The 21,811-nt window shown below is 48.8% G+C and overlaps 1 protein-coding gene across 1 annotated transcript in view; it reads left to right on the top strand.

Moving 5' to 3' along the window:
• KANK4 (KN motif and ankyrin repeat domains 4) overlaps window positions 1–21,811 on the top strand; it is a 202,913-nt gene that overhangs the window by 146,330 nt on the left and 34,772 nt on the right. The window contains 1 exon segment of the mRNA XM_075320377.1: window positions 20,835–20,922. Coding sequence (XP_075176492.1) covers window positions 20,835–20,922 — 88 coding nt within the window.

Genomic DNA, 21,811 nt, shown 5'->3' on the forward strand with positions numbered 1-21,811 from the left:
CTCAAGGAGATTTCCTTGCCTCAATAGACATCAAAGATGCTTATCTCCACGTGCCGATTGCTACAGAGCACCAACGTTTTCTACGTTTCGTGATAGGAGACGACCATCTCCAGTTCGTAGCTCTGCCATTTGGTCTGGCGACAGCCCCACGGGTTTTCACCAAGGTCATGGCGGCAGTGGTAGCAGTCTTGCATTCTCAGGGACATTCGGTGATCCCTTACTTAGACGATCTACTTGTCAAAGCACCCTCTCAAGAGGCATGCCAACACAGCCTGAATGTTGCGCTGGAGACTCTCCAGACTTTCGGGTGGATCATCAACTTTGCAAAGTCAAACCTGGCACCGACTCAATCACTAACGTATCTTGGCATGGAGTTTCATACTCTCTCAGCGATAGTGAAGCTTCCGCTGGACAAGCAGCGGTCTCTACAGACAGGGGTGCAGTCTCTCCTTCAGGGTCAGTCGCACCCCTTAAGGCGCCTCATGCACTTCCTAGGGAAGATGGTGGCAGCAATGGAGGCAGTCCCGTTCGCGCAGTTTCATCTGCGCCCACTTCAATGGGACATTCTCCGCCAATGGGACGGGAAGACATCTTCCCTAGACAGGAAAGTCTCCCTTTCTCAGACGGCCAAGGATTCTCTGCAATGGTGGCTTCTTCCCACCTCATTATCACAGGGAAGATCATTCCTGCCCCCATCCTGGGCAGTGGTCACGACAGACGCGAGTCTGTCAGGGTGGGGAGCAGTTTTTCTCCACCACAGGGCTCAAGGGACGTGGACTCAGCAGGAGTCCACCCTTCAGATCAATGTTCTGGAAATCAGGGCAGTGTATCTTGCCCTATTAGCCTTCCAGCAGTGGCTGGAAGGAAAGCAGATCCGAATTCAGTCGGACAACTCCACAGCGGTGGCATACATCAATCATCAAGGAGGGACACGCAGTCGGCAAGCCTTCCAGGAAGTCAGGCGGATTCTGATGTGGGTGGAGGAAAGAGCATCCACCATATCAGCAGTTCACATCCCGGGCGTAGAAAACTGGGAAGCAGACTTCCTCAGTCGCCAGGGCATGGACGCAGGGGAATGGTCCCTCCACCCGGACGTGTTTCAGGAAATCTGCCGCCGCTGGGGGGTGCCGGACGTCGACCTAATGGCGTCTCGGCACAACAACAAGGTCCCGACCTTCATAGCGCGGTCTCGCGATCAAAGAGCTCTGGCGGCAGACGCCTTAGTGCAAGATTGGTCGCAGTTCCGGCTCCCTTATGTGTTTCCACCTCTGGCACTCTTGCCCAGAGTGTTACGCAAGATCAGATCCGATTGCGGCCGCGTCATACTCGTCGCCCCAGACTGGCCGAGGAGGTCGTGGTACCCGGATCTGTGGCATCTCACGGTCGGCCAACCGTGGGCACTACCAGACCGTCCAGACTTACTGTCCCAAGGGCCGTTTTTCCATCGGAATTCTGCGGCCCTGAACCTGACTGTGTGGCCATTGAGTCCTGGATCCTAGCGTCTTCAGGATTACCCCAAGGGGTCGTAGCCACCATGAGACAGGCTAGGAAGTCCACTTCTGCTAAGATCTACCACAGAACGTGGAAGATTTTCTTATCCTGGTGCTCTGCACAAGGAGTATCCCCCTGGCCATTCGCGTTACCTGTCTTTCTTTCCTTCCTGCAATCTGGGTTGGAAAAGGGCTTGTCGCTCGGCTCCCTTAAAGGGCAAGTCTCGGCACTATCCGTGTTTTTTCAGAAGCGTCTAGCACGACTTTCTCAGGTGCGCACGTTCCTGCAGGGGGTTTGTCATATCGTACCTCCTGTGAGGTAGCGTCGTCGGCTGCGCTGCAGAAGACGCGGGATCCAGGCACCAAGGTTCACAGCACACCGTTTATTCCAAAGAAAAAAGTCCATAATATTACATATGTGCCATTCCGGCAGAGAACTCAGGGAGATGTGATCACTCCCTCACACCCGACACACCTGCCCTTGTTCCTGAATCTATTTATCCCTCCCTTCAGCCTGTAGGGAAAACAGCATTAACCCTATAGTGGATTATCATAGAGTGAGCACAACCGGGGCGAGACATACCGGCCGTCATAGATAACCCCGGTCACAGTCTCACATACCCCCCCCTCAGTTCAAGCGTGCGGGGTTGAACTCCTGCCATCAAACACGGGCCGCGGGACAAGGCATCGGCGTTGCCCTGCAACCTACCGGCCCGGTGTTCAACCGTAAACCGGAAGTTCTGCAGAGAAAGGAACCACCGGGTAACCCGGGCATTCCGTTCCTTGGCGGACCTCATCCAGACCAGTGGAGAGTGATCCGTCACCAAGCGAAACTGACGTCCCAGCAGGTAATAGCGTAGGGACTCCAAGGCCCACTTGATCGCCAGGCACTCCTTCTCCACTACGCTATAATTCCGCTCGGGAGGGGTGAGCTTCCTACTTAAGAAGGTGACGGGGTGTTCCACCCCCTGAACCACCTGAGACAGCACTGCCCCCAGGCCGACCTCCGAGGCGTCAGTCTGTACTATGAACTCTTTCCGGAAATCAGGGTTTACAAGAACGGGCTGTCCGCACAGGACCCCCTTCAGGGCCCGGAAGGAGTCCTCGGCCTGCGGAGTCCAGTGCACCATGACGGACTTCTTGCCTTTGAGAAGGTCCGTCAAGGGGGCTGATAGTCCCGCAAAATCTTTTACAAACCTCCTGTAGTACCCCACGATACCCAGGAAGGCCCTAACCTGCTTCGTGGTCAGGGGTCTAGGCCACTTCTGGATCGCCTCAACTTTGTTAATTTGGGGCTTAATCACTCCTTGGCCTATTACGTAGCCCAAGTAGCGGGCTTCCGTGAGTCCCAACGCACATTTCTTGGGATTGGCTGTCAATCCGGCTGTTCGAAGCGCGTCCACCACCGCTTGTACCTGTTCCAAGTGGGTCTGCCAATCGGAGCTGTAAATAATGATGTCATCAAGGTACGCTGATGCATACGCCTGGTGGGGTTCCAGTACTAAGTCCATCAACCTCTGGAACGTGGCCGGAGCGCCATGTAACCCAAAAGGCAAGACAACATAGTGGAAGAGACCCTCCGGCGTAACAAAAGCGGTTTTCTCCTTGGCGGACTCCGTCAGTGGCACCTGCCAGTACCCCTTGGTCAGGTCGAGCGTGGTAAAATACCGCGCCTGTCCCAGCCTATCAATCAGCTCATCCACCCGGGGCATGGGGTAGAGATCAAACTTGGATATTTCGTTCAATCTCCTAAAGTCATTGCAGAACCTTAAGGAGCCATCGGGTTTTGGTATTAGGACAATCGGACTAGCCCATTCACTCCGGGATTTTTCGATGACCCCCAGGCGTAACATTGACTTTACTTCCTCTGATATGGCTTGTCGTCGAGCCTCCGGTACCCGGTATGACTTCAGGCGTACCTTCAGGTGGGGCTCGGTGACAATATCATGTCGTATCAGACTGGTCCTACCGGGCAGCTCGGAGAAGACATCGGGGTTCTGCTGAACCAACCGTCTGGCCTCTCGCCTCTGTGTCTTGGTGAGGGCTTCTCCAATCCTTACTTCCGGTTCGTCCTCTCCGGAGGTCGCTGGAGCCGGATGTGAACGACCCGAAGAGGAGGGAGGTGGGGAAAAAACAGCCATCAGGTTTTCCCGTTCCTGCCAAGGTTTTAATAAGTTGACATGGTATATTTGTTCAGGTTTCCGCCTACCGGGCTGCAACACTTTATAGTTAACCACCCCGACTCTTTCCTTTATCTCGTAGGGGCCTTGCCACTGAGCCAGGAATTTACTCTCTGCCGTGGGAATCAATACCAACACCCGATCCCCGGGATTAAAGGTCCGCACGGTGGCTTGTCTATTGTAGCGGCTGCTTTGCGCGGCCTGAGCCTCCTGTAAATGCTCCTTCACAATTGGCATGACCGCGCTTATGCGGTTCTGCATACCCAAAATGTGTTCAATCACACTTTTATGGGGGGTGGGCTCCTGCTCCCAGGTTTCTTTTGCCAGGTCCAACAATCCCCGGGGATGTCGCCCGTATAACAATTCAAAAGGCGAAAACCCCGTGGATGCCTGTGGCACCTCTCGTATGGCAAACATCAAATAGGGAAGCATCATATCCCAGTCTTTCCCGTCTTTGGAAATCACCCTTTTGAGCATGGTTTTCAGGGTTTTATTGAATCGTTCCACTAAACCATCCGTCTGAGGATGATACACAGACGTACGCAACTGCTTGATCTGGAGTAGCCGGCATAGCTCTTTGGTCACTTTAGACATGAATGGGGTCCCCTGATCCGTAAGGATCTCCTTGGGCAACCCCACCCGGCAGAACACAGCAAACAACTCCCGAGCTATAAGCTTGGCTGCAGTATGTCTGAGAGGTATCGCCTCTGGATACCGGGTGGCATAGTCAACGATCACTAGGATATGCTGGTGCCCTCGAGCAGACTTTACGAGGGGCCCCACCAGATCCATCCCTATCCGTTCAAAAGGGACTTCTATAATGGGTAACGGTACCAACGGACTGCGAAAGTGGGTCAGGGGTGCGGTAAGCTGACACTCCGGGCAGGTTTCGCAGAACCGTTTTACCTCCCCAAAGACCCCGGGCCAATAGAACCTTTGCAATATTCGCTCCTGCGTTTTCTTGACCCCTAGGTGACCACTCATCAGGTGTTTATGAGCCAAGTCGAGGACCCGCCGGCGATACGGCTGGGGCACCACCAACTGCTCTACCCCTACGCCCCGTATTTCATCTACCCGGTAGAGTAAATCCTGCTTAAGAGCGAAATGGGGGTATCTTACCTGGGCACCAGGCAGCTGTGCCACCCCGTCAACTACTGTCACCCGACTCCGGGCATGTATTAATGTAGGGTCCTGGAGTTGGGCTGTCCCAAACGTATCCGGGGACGCCTCCAACTCCGGGATGGGCTCGACCGTCTCAGCCTCTCCTGCCAATACCTCTAGGGGCGACCTATCAGGTTCACATCCTGTCCCTATCATGGGGACCCCTACGGCAGGCGTCCCGGATTCAGGATTGTAGGGCTCAGGTCCCGGACTGACCAATATCTGAGGGGACTTAGGAGGTCCCTTCCATAAAGTCCAAAAATAGGGCAGATCCCTTCCTAGGATCACATCATAGGGAAGAGTATTAATAAGTCCCACCTCATGTTGCACCTGACCGCAAGGTGCTGTGATGGTGACTATCCCCGTGGGATAGTCTCGGCGGTCCCCATGTATGCAAACCACCCCCACGGTACGTCCGGTGGCCTTTACTTTAGCCCTTAGGGTTGATCGCACAAGGGTCACTAAGCTTCCGGAATCCAACAAGCCTGTAACCGGACATCCATTCACCTGAATTTGGCACAAGTGGGGCTCAGTCTCTGGGTAGACCAGGTCAGCGGTACACACCACCTGAGCATACATTGAACCCCGCCGGGTAACCCCACAATCCATGGGCTCCGTGGTGAGTGGACACTGGGCTTCCATATGTCCCACCCGCTGGCACCGCCAACATCTAATAGGGAAGGACACCCCCTTGACGAGTTGTCGTTTAGGGTACATAGTTTTCCGGACCTCAGGGACGGAGGGTGCGGCTTCAGACGGGACGGTAGCGGACTCCCGCACCGGTGTCAGCGGTGGGTCCTTGGCCCTAGGCTTGGAGGGGCCGGACCGACGGGCGGTACGCAAAGTCTCAGTGTCCCGTATCAAGTCCTGCGTAGCCACATGCCGCTCTACCAGGGACACTAATTGGTCCAGGGTACTCGGGTCACCCTGTCCGACCCATCGTTGAACGGTGACGGGTAAAGTGCGCACAAAACGATCCACTACTACCCTTTCCACCATTTGCGCCGGGCTCAGAGTGTCAGGCTGCAACCACTTTTTTACAAGATGTAACAAGTCATAGGCCTGGGAGCGTACGGGTTTGGCTTCCTCATAGAACCACTGGTTTACCCGCTGAGCCCGTACATAGGTATTCACCCCCAACCGAGCCAGTATTTCGGCTTTCAGGGTCACATAGTCAATGGCGTCCTCGGTACAGAGGTCCAGGTATGCTTTTTGGGGTTCCCCCGTCAGATAAGGTGACAATACCTCAGCCCACTGCGGGGTCGGCAGCTTTTCCCGCTCGGCCACCCGTTCAAACACCGCCAGGAACGCTTCCACATCATCACCCGGGGTCATCTTTTGCAACGCTTGTCTCACCGCTTTCCGGACGCTGCCGTCGTCACCCGGTCCCTGGGTTGTTGCTGCCGGTCCGGCACGGATCGACTTGGCCAGGAGAACCATCTGTTCTTGGTGCCTTTTTTCCTGCAATTGCAAGGCTTGCTGCTGACGTGCATTGGCCTGATCCATCTGTTCTTGGAATTTTTTTTCCTGCACTTGCAAGGATTGGAGCAGGTGTGCATTGGTTTGTAGCTGCTGTGCATTAGCCTGTTGCTGCTGTGCATTAGCCTGAGCCAAATGCTTTATTATGTCCTCCATGGCGTCGCCGGGTTTGGGCTGTAGTATAGCCGCTCGAATCCAGGACATGCGCAGCTGGGTCACCAGGGATGAATGCTACACCTCACCGGCTGTCATGCCCGCATTCTCCACCATATGTGAGGTAGCGTCGTCGGCTGCGCTGCAGAAGACGCGGGATCCAGGCACCAAGGTTCACAGCACACCGTTTATTCCAAAGAAAAAAGTCCATAATATTACATATGTGCCATTCCGGCAGAGAACTCAGGGAGATGTGATCACTCCCTCACACCCGGCACACCTGCCCTTGTTCCTGAATCTATTTATCCCTCCCTTCAGCCTGTAGGGAAAACAGCATTAACCCTATAGTGGATTATCATAGAGTGAGCACAACCGGGGCGAGACATACCGGCCGTCATAGATAACCCCGGTCACAGTCTCACACTCCGTACAGGCGGCCGTTAGATCCGTGGGATCTAAACAAGGTCCTTGTTGCTCTCCAGAAGCCGCCCTTCGAGCCTCTGAGGGATGTGTCACTTTCTCGACTCTCACAGAAAGTGGCCTTTCTGGTAGCGGTCACGTCTCTTCGGAGAGTGTCTGAACTAGCAGCGCTGTCATCCAAAGCTCCCTTCCTGGTGTTCCACCAGGACAAGGTAGTGCTGCGCCCCATTCAGGAGTTTCTCCCTAAGGTGGTATCCTCTTTTCATCTTAATCAGGATATCTCCTTGCCTTCCTTTTATCCGCATGCAGTTCATCGGTATGAAAAGGATTTACATTTGTTGGATCTGGTGAGAGCACTCAGAATCTACATTTCCCGCACGGCGCCCCTGCGCCGCTCGGATGCACTCTTTGTCCTTGTCGCTGGTAAGCGCAAAGGGTCGCAGGCTTCCAAAGCCACCCTGGCTCGATGGATCAAAGAACCAATTCTTGAAGCCTACCGTTCTGCTGGGCTTCCGGTTCCATCAGGGCTGAAGGCCCATTCTACCAGAGCCGTGGGTGCGTCCTGGGCATTACGACACCAGGCTACGGCTCAACAGGTGTGCCAGGCAGCTACCTGGTCGAGTCTGCACACTTTCACCAAACATTATCAGGTGCATACCTATGCTTCGGCGGATGCCAGCTTAGGTAGAAGAGTCCTGCAGGCGGAAGTTGCCTCCCCGTAGGGGAGGGCTGTCTTTGCAGCTCTAACATGAGGTATTTCTTTACCCACCCAGGGACAGCTTTTGGACGTCCCAATCGTCTGGGTCTCCCAATGGAGCGCCGAAGAAGAAGGGAATTTTGTTACTTACCGTAAATTCCTTTTCTTCTAGCTCCTATTGGGAGACCCAGCACCCGCCCTGTTGTCCTTCGGGATTTTTGGTTGTTTTTCGGGTACACATGTTGTTCATGTTGAATGGTTTTCAGTTCTCCGATGTTACTTCGGAGTGAATTTGTTTAAACCAGTTCTTGGCTTTCCTCCTTCTTGCTTTTGCACTAAAACTGGTGAGCCAGTGATCCCACTGGGGGTGTATAGCCAGAAGGGGAGGGGCCTTACACTTTTTAGTGTAATGCTTTGTGTGGCCTCCGGAGGCAGTACTATACACCCAATCGTCTGGGTCTCCCAATAGGAGCTAGAAGAAAAGGAATTTACGGTAAGTAACAAAATTCCCTTCATCCGCACCATAGTGGGAACACTGTATATCCGCACCATAGTGGGACCACTGTATATCCGCACCATAGTGGGACCACTGTATATCCGCACCATAGTGGGAACACTGTATATCCGCACCATAGTGGGACCACTGTATATCCGCACCATAGTGAGAACACTGTATATCCGCACCATAGTGGGAACACTGTATAACCTTACCATAGTGGGAACACTGTATATCCGCACCATAGTGGGACCACTGTATAACCGCACCATAGTGGGAACACTGTATATCCGCACCATAGTGAGAACACTGTATATCCGCACCATAGTGGGAACACTGTATAACCGTACCATAGTGGGAACACTGTATATCCGCACCATAGTGGGACCACTGTATAACCGCACCATAGTGGGAACACTGTATATCCGCACCATAGTGAGAACACTGTATAACCGCACCATAGTGGGAACACTGTATATCCGCACCATAGTGGGAACACTGTATAACCGCACCATAGTGGGAACACTGTATATCCGCACCATAGTGGGAACACTGTATATCCGCACCATGCCATCTTTTCCATCCATACATCCTCCACTAACGCGCAATACCTTTTCCACACTCGCTCCATGAATCAAACTTTCCAGAGCTGATACTTTTCAGATTTTCCCACCCTCTCGGCAGCCCCTGGAGCTATTTCTTGGCTCCTCCTGGATGTTTCGGGTCAGTTGGCTAGTATGACTTTAGTTTGGGTCGCCCAGTGCTTGACTTCTTGTTTTCGGGGCCACTATTTTGGTAAATGTTGCTATGTATATTAGCAGTAGTCTGCTGTACAGTGGACTTCCTCCCCTTGTCACACAGACCTGTTCAGCTCCGTCCCACTCAGTATACTATGTAGCAATGTAATTCTATATGATATGAATATAATAGTCCGCTTTACTTCAGGTTGCTCATCCCAGGTTCGGGTAGCAACTATTTGAGTACAAGGAGGATACTGGGACTTGTAGTTGCTTTTCCGCAGGTTGGATAATTACTACATAAGGATGTAGTTACATTGCCGACAGAGAAAGTGATGTCCGGCTCCAATCTGCAGGTAATGTTCATAGAAAGCAGATGTCCCCGCTGCATTACACAGCCTGGATCCAGCACCTGCACAAATAACCTCACTAAATATGCAGGGTCAGACGCCCGGGCCCCACAGAAGGAAAGACACCAACCCACCGAGGAAACCGGCGAGAAAAGTCATTGCCAGTCTGTAAAATGTGCCAATGTGGGGGACTAGATGGGGTATTCCCACCGGTCCTGTCAGTGACATCACTGTGCGGCAGCGTAATTGTGTCAATTCACTACTAACTGGGATAATGAACACAAGGACGACTCATAAAGCACATGTTGTAGCAGGTTACCACCTGTGTTGTAGCAGGATACCGTCCATGTTGCGGCAGGATACCATCCGTGTTGCAGCAGGATGCCGCCCCTGTTGTAGCAGGATGCCGCCCCTGTTGTAGCAGGATACCGCTTCTGTTGTAGCAGGATACCGCCCTTGTTGTAGCAGGATACCGCTTCTGTTGTAGCAGGATACCGCCCTTGTTGTAGCAGGATACCGCCCGTGTTGTAGCAGGATACCGCCCTTGTTGCAGCAGGATACCGCCCTTGTTGCAGCAGGATACCGCCCGTGTTGCAGCAGGATACCGCCCGTGTTGCAGCAGGATACCGCCCGTGTTGCAGCAGGATACCGCCCGTGTTGCAGCAGGATACCGCCCGTGTTGCAGCAGGATACCGCCCGTGTTGCAGCAGGATACCGCCCGTGTTGCAGCAGGATACCGCCCGTGTTGCAGCAGGATACCGCCCGTGTTACAGCAGGATACCGCCCGTGTTGCAGCAGGATACCGCCCGTGTTACAGCAGGATACCGCCTGTGTTGCAGCAGGATACCGCCCGTGTTGCAGCAGGATACCGCCCGTGTTGCAGCAGGATACCGCCCGTGTTGCAGCAGGATACTGCCCGTGTTGCAGCAGGATACCGCCCGTGTTGCAGCAGGATACCGCCCGTGTTGCAGCAGGATGCCGCCCTTGTTGCAGCAGGATGCAGCCCTTGTTGCAGCAGGATACCGTCCCTGTTGTAGCAGGATACCGCTTCTGTTGTAGCAGGATACCGCTTCTGTTGTAGCAGGATACCGCACCTGTAGTAGCAGGATGCCACCCCTGCAGTAGCAGGATGCCGTCCGTGTTGTAGCAGGATGCCGTCCGTGTTGTAGCAGGATGCCGCCCGTGTTGTAGCAGGATGCCGCCCCTGTTGCAGCAGTATACCACCCCTGTAGTAGCAAGATGCCATCCTTGCAGAAGCAGGATGCCGTCCGTGTTGTAGCAGGATGCCGCCCCTGTTGCAGCAGGATGCCGCCCGTGTTGTAGCAGGATGCCACCCCTGTTGCAGCAGGATGCCGCCCCTGTTGTAGCAGGATACCTCCCTTGTTGTAGCAGGATAGCACTCCTGTTGTAGCAGGATACCGCCCCTGTTGTAGCAGGATACCGCCCCTGTTGTAGCAGGATACCGCCCCTGTTGTAGCAGGATACCGCCCCTGTTGTAGCAGGATACCGCCCCTGTTGTAGCAGGATACCGCCCCTGTTGTAGCAGGATACCGCTCCTGTTGCTGCAGACTCTGGACACTGCCAGTTACAGGTCAGTTGATGGTGGACTTGGAGGCTGTCAGTGACAGATCTGAAATTCCAAGGGTCTTATTCTCTGGGCGGGGAGGCTCATGTGTAATACACATTCAGGAAATATGTCAAGGACAATGCAACTATTTCAAGGGTATGAACAATTTGACTCAATTTTTCTAATCCCTTCATTGCATAAAAAATACAAAATGTGGACTTTTTGCCTTTAAAATACACATGAAGCAACACGGCAAATAGCTTATCACAAAATTGCTGTGGAACGACACGTCTCGTCACGACACGATCCGTGGCCTTATATTGGTCATTTACGTATTATATAATTGTACAGTGCCTTGCAAAAGTATTCGTCCCTCTAGAAATTTTCAACCTTTTCCCACATTTCAGGCTTCAAACATAAAGATAAAAATGTTAATGTTCTGGTGAAGAATCAACAACAAGTGGACACAATTGTGAAGTTGAATGAAATGTAATGCTTATTTTAAACTTTTTAAAAAAATAAATAACTGAAAATTGGGGCGTGCAATATTATTCATCCCCTTTACTTTCAGTGCAGCAAACTCACTCCAGGAGTTCATTGAGGATCTCTGAATGATCCAATGTTGTCCTAAATGACTGGTGATGATAAATATAAGCCCCTGTGTGTAATCAAGTCTCCGTATAAATGCAGCTGCTCTGTGATAGCCTCAGGGTCCTGTTTATAGCACAGAGAGCATCATAAAGACCAAGGAACACAACAGGCAGGTCGTGATACTGTTGTGGAGAAGTTTAAAGCTGGATTTGGTTACAAAAAGATTTCCAAAGCTTTAAACATCCCAAGGAGCACTGTGCAAGCGATCATATTGAAATGGAAGGAGTATCATACCACTGCAAATCTACCAAGACCCGGCCGTCCATCCAAACTGTCATCTCAAACAAGCAGAAGACTGATCAGAGATGCAGCCAAGAGGCCCATGATCACTCTGGATGAACTGCAGAGATCTACAGCTGAGGTGGGAGAGTCTGTCCATAGCACAACAATCAGTCGCACACTGCACAAATCTGGCCTTTATGGAAGAGTGGCAAGAAGAAAGCCATTTCTCAAAGATATCCATAAAAAGTGTTGTTTAAAGTTTGCCACAAGCCACCGACACCAAACATGTGGAAGAAGGTGCTCTGGTCAGATGAAACCAAAATCAAACTATTTGGGCACAATGCCAAACGATATGTTTGGCGTAAAAGCAACACTGCTCATCACCATGAAAACACCATCCACACTGTCAAACATGGTGGTGGCAGCATCATGGTTTGGGCCTGCTTTTCTTCAGGTTAAAATTGATGGGAAGATGGATGGAGCCAAATACAGGACCATTCTTGAAGAAAACCTGTTGGAGTCTGCAAAAGACCTGAGACTGGGACGGAGATTTGTCTTCCAACAAGACAATGATCCCAAACATAAAGCAAAATCTACAATGGAATGGTTCACAAATAAATGTATCCAGGTGTTAGAATGGCCAAGTCATAGTCCAGACCTGAACCCAATCGAAAATCTGTGGGAAGAGCTGAAAACTGCTGTTCACAAACGCCTCCATCCAACCTCACTCAGCTCCAGCTGTTTACAAAGGAAGAATGGGCGAGAATTTCAGCCTCTCCATGTGCAAAACTGATAGACACATACCCCAAGCGACTGCAGCTGTAATCGCAGCAAAAGGTGGCGCTACAAAGGATTAACTTACAGGGGATAAATAATATTGCACGCCACAATTTTCAGTTTATTTTTTAAAAAAGTTTAAAATAAGCAATAAATATCGTTCATCTTCACAATTGTGTCCACTTGTTGTTGATTCTTCACCAGAACATTAACATTTTTATCTTTATGTTTGAAGCCTGAAATGTGGGAAAAGGATGAAAAATTCAAGGGGCCGAATACTTTCCAAAGGTACTGTATCTAATAATCGGCAGCAGCGCTCTTATTACACCCGAGCTCCCGCACTCTTCACTCCTCTCCCGCTCTAACATCTGATCATTCGTCACAGTCTCATCATTTCCATAGTGCAAATATTGTTTGACCTGGTATTATCTTGTCTGTACACACTTTCTAGCTTAGGGTGACCTTCAATGTCATTACATACCACGTTACCTATGATTTATGTATAATTTTTAAGGCATTGTTGTGTCAATAAAACAAATGGCTTCTCTATTGAGATCAACTTAATGATCAGATGATTGTTGCAGATTTTACTTTTTATAACCCTCCCAAACCTGTTGCAGTGTAAATGACATATTACATGGCAGCCATTGAGCACATAGGTAGGAGAGACCTGCTTTATCATGTTGAATTAATCTAAGAAAGCACAGAACAAAGGTTATCACAAGAAGACAACTCTCAAGTCACCAAAGAGCTCGAACCATGTAATCGTGATGGTGGATACCCCCCATAATTGTGATGAGCGGGCACTACCATGCTCAGGTGCTCAGTACTCGTAACTAGTGATGAGTGAGCACTACCATGCTCCGGTGCTCGGTACTAGTAACTAGTGATGAGCGGGCACTACCATGCTCTGGTGCTCAGTACTCGTAACTAGTGATGAGTGAGCACTACCATGCTCCGGTGCTCGGTACTAGTAACTAGTGATGAGCGGGCACTAACATGCTCGGGTGCTCAGTACTCGTAACTAGTGATGAGCGGGCACTACCATGCTCAGGTGCTCAGTACTGGTAACTAGTGATGAGCGGGCACTGCCATGCTCGGGTACTCAGTACTAGTAACTAGTGATGAGCAGGCACTGCCATGCTCGGGTACTCAGTACTAGTAACTAGTGATGAGCTGGCACTGCCATGGTCAGGTGCTCTGTGCTCGTAACTAATGATGAGTGGCACTACCATGCTCAGGTGCTGTGTACTCATAACTAGTGATGAGTGGGCACTACCATGCTCGGGTGCTCTGTGCTCTTAACTAGTGATGAGCGGGCACTACCATACTCGGGTGCTCTGTGCTCGTAACTAATGATGAGCGGGCACTACCATGCTCAGGTGCTGTGTACTCATAACTAGTGATGAGTGGGCACTACCATGCTCGGGTGCTCTGTGCTCTTAACTAGTGATGAGCGGGCACTACCATGCTCGGGTGCTCAGTACTCGTAACTAGTGATGAGCGGCCACTACCGCACTCGGGTGCTCAGTACTGGTAACTAGTGATGAGCGGGCACTACCATGCTCGGGTGCTCAGTACTCGTAACTAGTGATGAGCGGCACTACCATGCTCGGGTGCTCAGTACTGGTAACTAGTGATGAGCTTGCACTACCATGCTCGGGTGCTCCGTACTCGTAACTAGTGATGAGCGGGCACTACCATGCTCAGGTGCTCAGTACTCGTAACTAGTGATGAGCGGGCACTACCATGCTCAGGTGCTCAGTAATCATAACTAGTGATGAGCGAGCACTACCATGCTCGGGTGCTCAGTACTCGTAACTAGTGATGAGCGGGCACTACCATGCTCGCGTGCTCAGTACTGGTTACAAGCAACTGGGCGCTCAGATGGGCGCAACTCGAGTACCCAAGCATAATGGCAGTCAATGAGGATCGCAAACATTTTTCTGGCAGATCTTCCAAATTTTCGAATTCCCCATTACGAGCACCCGAGCATGGTAGTGCCCGCTCATCACTAGTTACGAGTACAGAGCACCCGAGCATGGTAGTGCCCGCTCATCACTAGTTACGAGTACTGAGCACCCGAGCATGGTAGTGCCCGCTCATCACTAGTTACAAGTACTGAGCACCCGAGCATGGTATCACTAGTTACGAGTACTGAGCACCCGAGCATGGTAGTGCCCGCTCATCACTAGTTACCAGTACTGAGCACCCAAGCATGGTAGTGCCCGCTCATCACTAGTTACGAGTACAGAGCACCCGAGCATGGTAGTGCCCGCTCATCACTAGTTACAAGTACTGAGCACCCGAGCATGGTATCACTAGTTACGAGTACTGAGCACCCGAGCATGGTATCACTAGTTACAAGTACTGAGCACCCGAGCATGGTATCACTAGTTACGAGTACTGAGCACCTGAGCATGGTAGTGCCCGCTCATCACTAGTTACGAGTACTGAGCACCCGAGCATGGTAGTGCCCGCTCATCACTAGTTACCAGTACTCAGCACCTGAGCATGGTAGTGCCCGCTCATCACTAGTTACGAGTACTGAGCACCCGAGCATGGTATCACTAGTTACGAGTACTGAGCACCCGAGCATGGTAGTGCCCGCTCATCACTAGTTACCAGTACTGAGCACCCGAGCATGGTAGTGCCCGCTCATCACTAGTTACCAGTACTGAGCACCCGAGCATGGTAGTGCCCGCTCATCACTAGTTACCAGTACTGAGCACCCGAGCATGGTAGTGCCCGCTCATCACTAGTTACCAGTACTGAGCACCTGAGCATGGTAGTGCCCGCTCATCACTAGTTACGAGTACTGAGCACCTGAGCATGGTAGAGCCCGCTCATCACTAGTTACGAGTACTGAGCACCTGAGCATGGTAGTGCCCGCTCATCACTAGTTACGAGTACAGAGCACCCAGTTTTTTATTGCAACCCAATTGCAAAAAAATTGCCCTATATCACTGGCAGTCTGAAGACAGAAACAGCTGCACAGTGTGGCGATCAAACAGTGCCCCATATCTCAGCTTCTTGCACCCTGACAGCGACTTAGCTTAGTCTTTACCCTTCATCAGGTCTCCCTCCCCCCCCTTCCCCTCACAGTGACCATTTCACTATTGTTTTTTCAAAATGAAGGAGAGCATGAATGCAGGTGCAGAGGAGCTGTGTACACAAAACGGATGTTTTTTTTTTGTAATAGAAACCATTTGCAAAGTACAGGTGTCTGTAATGCTCCTTATAAGCAGCCGCTGGCCGTCCATAAATAGCGGATGATTGTAATAATAGTCATTTAACTGCAATTAGCTTCCTGCGAGGAGCAGGACTGGAAATAAAGGGTTTTCTTTATATAAATTGATTTGATCATTTTATTGCAAATAAATCTTGGGTCCCTTCCAGTAATCGGCCGCGGTGATGAAGCTGCTACATATCTGTGCTGTTATGAAGAAGTAAGAACAGATGACACGAAAAACTGTGCAATGTCAGAGCCGGCGCCGCACTGCATTGTTCTCCACAGCTGTGCGTCCATTGATCACTACACAGCGAGCGCAATGGGGCTTACGGCCAAACTACATGTCATAAGGTTTCTACATAACATCAAATGCAAAAAAAATGGCCCAAAACCAGTGTTTATGCTTCTCTTTTCATCTGTCCTGATTATAACAGTGTAAGGGAATATGCCATCAGGCGATTTGGGCACTATGTACACATAAATGTGATGTACTGTGTGGTGTACAGTGTATCAGCTGAATTAATCTAATATATAAAGCTAAATATGTGTGTGTATGTATGTGTGTGTGTGTGTGTGTGTGTGTGTGTGTGTGTGTGTATGTCCGGGATTGGCATCCGTACCGTCGCAGCTACAGCCACAAAATTTTGCACACTCACACTTCTGGACCCCGAGAGCGTCATAGGCTATGTTTTGAGGGGAAATTTTAACCCCGCGCTATACAGTTATTCGCCAAAAAACCTGCCTCCATTAAAGCGAATGGAGCTGGGAGCCACAGTGCAGCCAGAACTTCAGAAGAATGCGCAGCCACGCCCTTATATGGAATGTTGGCGTGTCACAATGTAGCCAGGGAAAGAGACAGACACAGACAGGGAAAGAGGCAGACAAAGAGACAGACACAGACAAAGAGACAGACTGATAGGGAAAGAGACAGACAGGGAAAGAGAGGGAAAGAGAGAGACAGGTTAAGAGACAGACACAGACAGGTAAAGCGACAGACACAGACAAAGAGACAGACAGACAGGGAAAGAGAGGGAAAGTGACAGACACAGGGAAAGAGACACAGGGAAAGAGACACAGGGAAAGAGACACAGGGAAAGAAACACAGGGAAAGAGACAGGGAAAGAGACAGACAGGGAAAGAGACAGACAGGGAAAGAGACAGACAGGGAAAGAGATAGACAGGGAAAGTGACAGAGATAGATAGATAGACAGGGAAAGAGATTGAGACAGACGGAGAAAGAGACAGTCAGAGACAGACAGGGAAAGAGACAGACAGACAAAGTGATAGAGAGAGAGACAGAGATATATACAGAGGGGGAGACAGACAGAGAATGGGAGAGAAACAGAGAGACAGTTACTATCCTGGGAATGTTGATACATTCTATTTTGTTAACAACAGTTATTAACCCGGTCGAAGCCAGGTAGTACAGCTAGTACTTTAATAAAGAGCTTATGGCATCTAAAAACATGGCCGTTTACATCCAAAAACAGTGTCCCTTCTATGCACAGTCAGCAAGGAGCCACTCACGTACATGCTACCCATGTCAGACATAACCAGTGGATAAACATGCCGCTTTAAAGGGAATATTTATTTCATATAATCAGCATAATATAGGAGCAGAGATCCTGATTCCAGCGATGTGTCACTTACTAGGATGTGTTTTGCTGTTGCAATAAAATCAGTGTTTTATCAGCTGGAGATTATCACTACAGCACTAGCATCCTTATGCCTCCTAGACCTGCTGTTTTGTGAAACCTCACCCCTGTCATTGATTAGCAACTTTCTGCCTATGCACAGTATACACATCAGTGGTGTGGGCAGGGTTACAGTAGCTCAGCAGTCAGAGTACTTCTAGATTTATCATAATGACACCAGTAGAATGAAAAAATTAAATCCCGTGATTCCAACGTATTGTTACCTTCCCCCCCCCCCTCTATAAATTACTTGTAAGGCCACATCTGGAATATGGGATCCAGTTTTGGGCTTCACATTTTAAAAAGGACATTCAGAAATTAGAGTCAGTTCAAAGGCGGCAACTAGACTATTACAAGGAATGGAGGCCGCCCGTATGATGAGGAATGGAGGCCGTCCGTATGATGAGGAATGGAGGCCGCCCGTATGATGAATAATGGAGGCCGCCCGTATGATGAGGAATGGAGGCCGCCCGTATGATGAGGAATGGAGGCCGCCTGTATGATGAGGAATGGAGGCCGCCCGTATGATGAGGAATGGAGGCCGCCCGTATGATGAGGAATGGAGGTCGCCCGTATGATGAATAATGGAGGCCGCCCGTATGATGAGGAATGGAGGCCGCCTGTATGATGAGGAATGGAGGCCGCCCGTATGATGAATAATGGAGGCCGCCCGTATGATGAGGAATGGAGGCCGCCTGTATGATGAGGAATGGAGGCCGCCCGTATGATGAGTAATGGAGGCTGCCCGTATGATGAGGAATGGAGGCCGCCCGTATGATGAGAGGTGGAAAAGTTAGGTATGTATAGCTTAGAAAAAAAGCTGTCTCAGAGGAGATCTCATTTATATGTATAAATACATGTGTGGTCAATATAAAGGACTGGCACATGACTTATTTCTCCCATAGACAATACTAAGGACCAGGGGGCACTCACTGCGAGTGGAAGAAAAGCGATTCCGGAAGCTAAAAAGGAAAGGGTTCTTTACAGTTAGAGCAGTCAGACTGTGGAATGCCGACCACAAGAGGTAGTAATGGCAGATACTATAACAGCTTTTATATCAGGGCTGGATGATTTCCTCACTACACAACATTGTTAGTTATAAATGACTTAGGGACAAAATGTAGAACTGGTGGAGGAGGGGGACCTAGATGGACCTAGGTCTTTTTTCTACCTATGTAAAAATCGCAAATCATTGTCTTGATCTCTTTTTTTTCTGGCATTGAATAGGAAGATTACAGAGGTTGTCCCACAGGACTGGGGATACGTAGACAACCCCTTTAATTGCCTATATATTCTAGCCCTGATGCTCCTCATAGACTGTAGCTTACGAGCACGGCCCTCACTCCTCTTGGTATCTGAATTTTGTTATTTTGAATTGTCTCATGTCGTCTGTACACTTCCCCTCTGAATTGTAAAGCGCTGCGGAATATGTTGGAGCTATATAAATAAAAATGATTATTATTATTACTTACCCATGAGAGTTGGTCACAGTTGTATCCAGACTAGACAGACATCTGGAAGATAAAGTCATCAGCCTCCTGATAGTGATACAATGTATGAGTGCAGGCAAAATCAGTCAGGACAGCTTATATTTCAGAGACACAAAGTAGCAAACCTCGCCTAGCTTTGTTCACATCTGTTGATTTTGACTTTTTTTTTGTTTTTCTTTCTGCAGCTAAAACCTTCACACTTTAATCTAAGAAAAAAAACATCCCACCTTCTAATGTGAACAGGTGCAAACTGAAGATGAAACATAGTAACAAAAAGGAGACAGCTGCACTCTGTAGTGCTCAGATATGTGTAACAATGAATATGGGAATATAGACATGCATTATTGATATGAAAAACATGTAAAAATTAAGATACTTAGCACTCAAAAATGGGCAGTTTTATGTGAGCCCAACAGCCTTCTGATTGAGCACTCCTACTCTTCAGCCTCAGGTGAGTTTAACTCTTCAGGTTCCTGTTCGCCCATAAATTGTAAGTTTTTTAACCCAAAGAGAGGCATTAGAGTAGGCAGGGACCCAACAAAAAGAGGTCGCCTTGCCTTTGGCTGTTGGGCTCACATAAAACTGGCCATTTTTGTGTGCTAAGTATCTCAATTTTTACATGTTTTTCCTAGCAGTAATGCATGTCTATATTCCCATATTCATTGTTCCATATATCTTAGCACTGCAGAGTGCAACTGTCTCCTTTTTGTTATAACCTTGACCCTTGGCAGTAAAAACGCTGCATATAAAATGCTGGTGTTTGCTGCATTTTTGTAACAATGTTTGGGTGTAGATTTACATATATGATTTGTCTATCAGTACATGTTAATAAAATTGGTGTTATTCACCCAAAAAACACAGCATAAATGTTAGGCCTGTTGCACACGTCAGTGATTCTGGTACGTATGTGATAGTTTTTATACATACCAGAATCACTGACATACCCAGACCCATTAAAATCAGTGGGTCTGCTCACACATCAGTGATTTTTCATTGACCGTGTCTCCATGCGGCGTACACGTATGTCCATGATTGCCGCACGGAGACAAGTCTGTTTTTTTCTGGCATCACTGATGTCCCACGGACCACACTATGGTGTAAATTGTGAAACACATACCAGAAAAAAACGTACATTGAAAATAAAAAAAGATTTTCAACTCACCCGTCTCCAGCGACGCTGTGTTCTGCCTCTGCTCTCTGCTGCTTCCTTGCCAGCTCATTACTGCATGTATATTCATGTATGCAGCCAGAGCCGACCCGGAAGTAGCTGCAGAGGTGAGAGACAGCGGCGGCCGGATGCTGCAGAGCTGGATATTCAGCACCACTGACACCAGGAACGGGAAAGGTGAGTATACGTCTATGTGCAATCATGGAGTATGGATCACGGATTGCACATGGACAACCCACGTGTGCCGTGAATCACGGCATTTGGAGGGACATAGGCTTTTTTAACACGTCAGTGAAAAATGGCCTTAGACTGCGTTTGTGCAACACTTTTGCTGTTTCTCAGTAATTTTAGTGGGTAATAAGCCCTGCAAATAAGAACGGATTTCTGAAATTTCATAGCTATTGCTGGGACTGTAAAAAACAAAACTTCTTTTCTGCAGAAAAGCAGAAAAAAACTGCTGCAAAAACTTCACCTGTAGACAAGGTTTACCGCCTCTGAATGTAAATAAGCATGTTATCACTTACTGACAGCAAGCAGAGATCTTGAAAACACAATAAACTTGACATGCCGGGTCTGACACTAAAGAATCGACCGCAGCGCTCCGAAATGTACACGCCGCTCCCAGACTCAGTGATCAGGAACATTCCTGCTATAACTAACCTGGGATTGTTTTTACCTTGTGCTGAATTATAAGGATTTTTAGACAATTAGGTGCCAGATTAATGGAATTTTACTGAATAGTATTTCCCCTTTATCCAGAGTGCAGGGATTTAGCCAAAAATTACCATTAAAATGTCTGAAAATATTGAGATCAAGGATACGTTTTTTAAAGATCAAAATTCTGAAACATTTCCTATTCTGTCCTCACAGATGTACAGTCGGGGAGACTTTCCGCAGCGAATGCCAGATCCTGAGCAGTCATCTCGCAGAATTGTGGACCACCACTGATAACAAGCTGGTACAGATCACCCCTCCCCCGCTTTGTCTATCCCCTTTGTTCCTATTGCCCCCAGCAGTGCATAATGATTGGATTTTTAATTAAAAAGCGTTGGGCTAGCCGCATATGCTGTAATATAAAACAACAGCCTGAAAACGGAATTTACAGTATAATTATTCTCATAAAATGATACATCTCCTCTAAACAGGACCTTTCATCTGAGCATGAATAAAGGTTAGAAACGATTAGTGATTATGTAACCTTAAACATGTGTAAGGGCAAATTATGAGAATGCTCTCATGCCAAGCTCAAAATGCAAGTGCCCTTATGGCCTTTCTTTTACATCAACTTCCTATAGGTCATTGTAAAAAAAAGCACCCAAAGCAATGCTAGGGACGTGAATATATCTCCTATAATAGTGCCCCAATGTAAAAGAATACAACTCCTATAATACTGCCCCAATGTACAAGAATACAACTCCTATAATACTGCCCCAATGTACAAGAATACAACTCCTATAATACTGCCCCAATGTACAAGAATACAACTCCTATAATACTGCGCCAATGTACAAGAATATAACTGCTATAATACTGCTCCTATGTACAAGAATGCAACTCCTATAATACTGCCCCTATGAACAACTACTATAATACTGCCACTATGTACAATAATATACCTACTATAATACTGCCCCTATGTACAAGAATATAACTACTATAATACTGCCCCTATGAACAAGAATATAACTACTATAATACTGCTCCTATGTACAAGAATATAACTACTATAATACTGCTCCTATGTACAGGAATATAACTACTATAATACTGCTCCTATGTACAAGAATATAACTACTATAATACTGCTCCTATGTACAAGAATATAACTACTATAATACTGCTCCTAT

This window comes from Anomaloglossus baeobatrachus, chromosome 8, assembly GCF_048569485.1.
Source record: "Anomaloglossus baeobatrachus isolate aAnoBae1 chromosome 8, aAnoBae1.hap1, whole genome shotgun sequence".
Classification (NCBI taxonomy): domain Eukaryota; kingdom Metazoa; phylum Chordata; class Amphibia; order Anura; family Aromobatidae; genus Anomaloglossus; species Anomaloglossus baeobatrachus.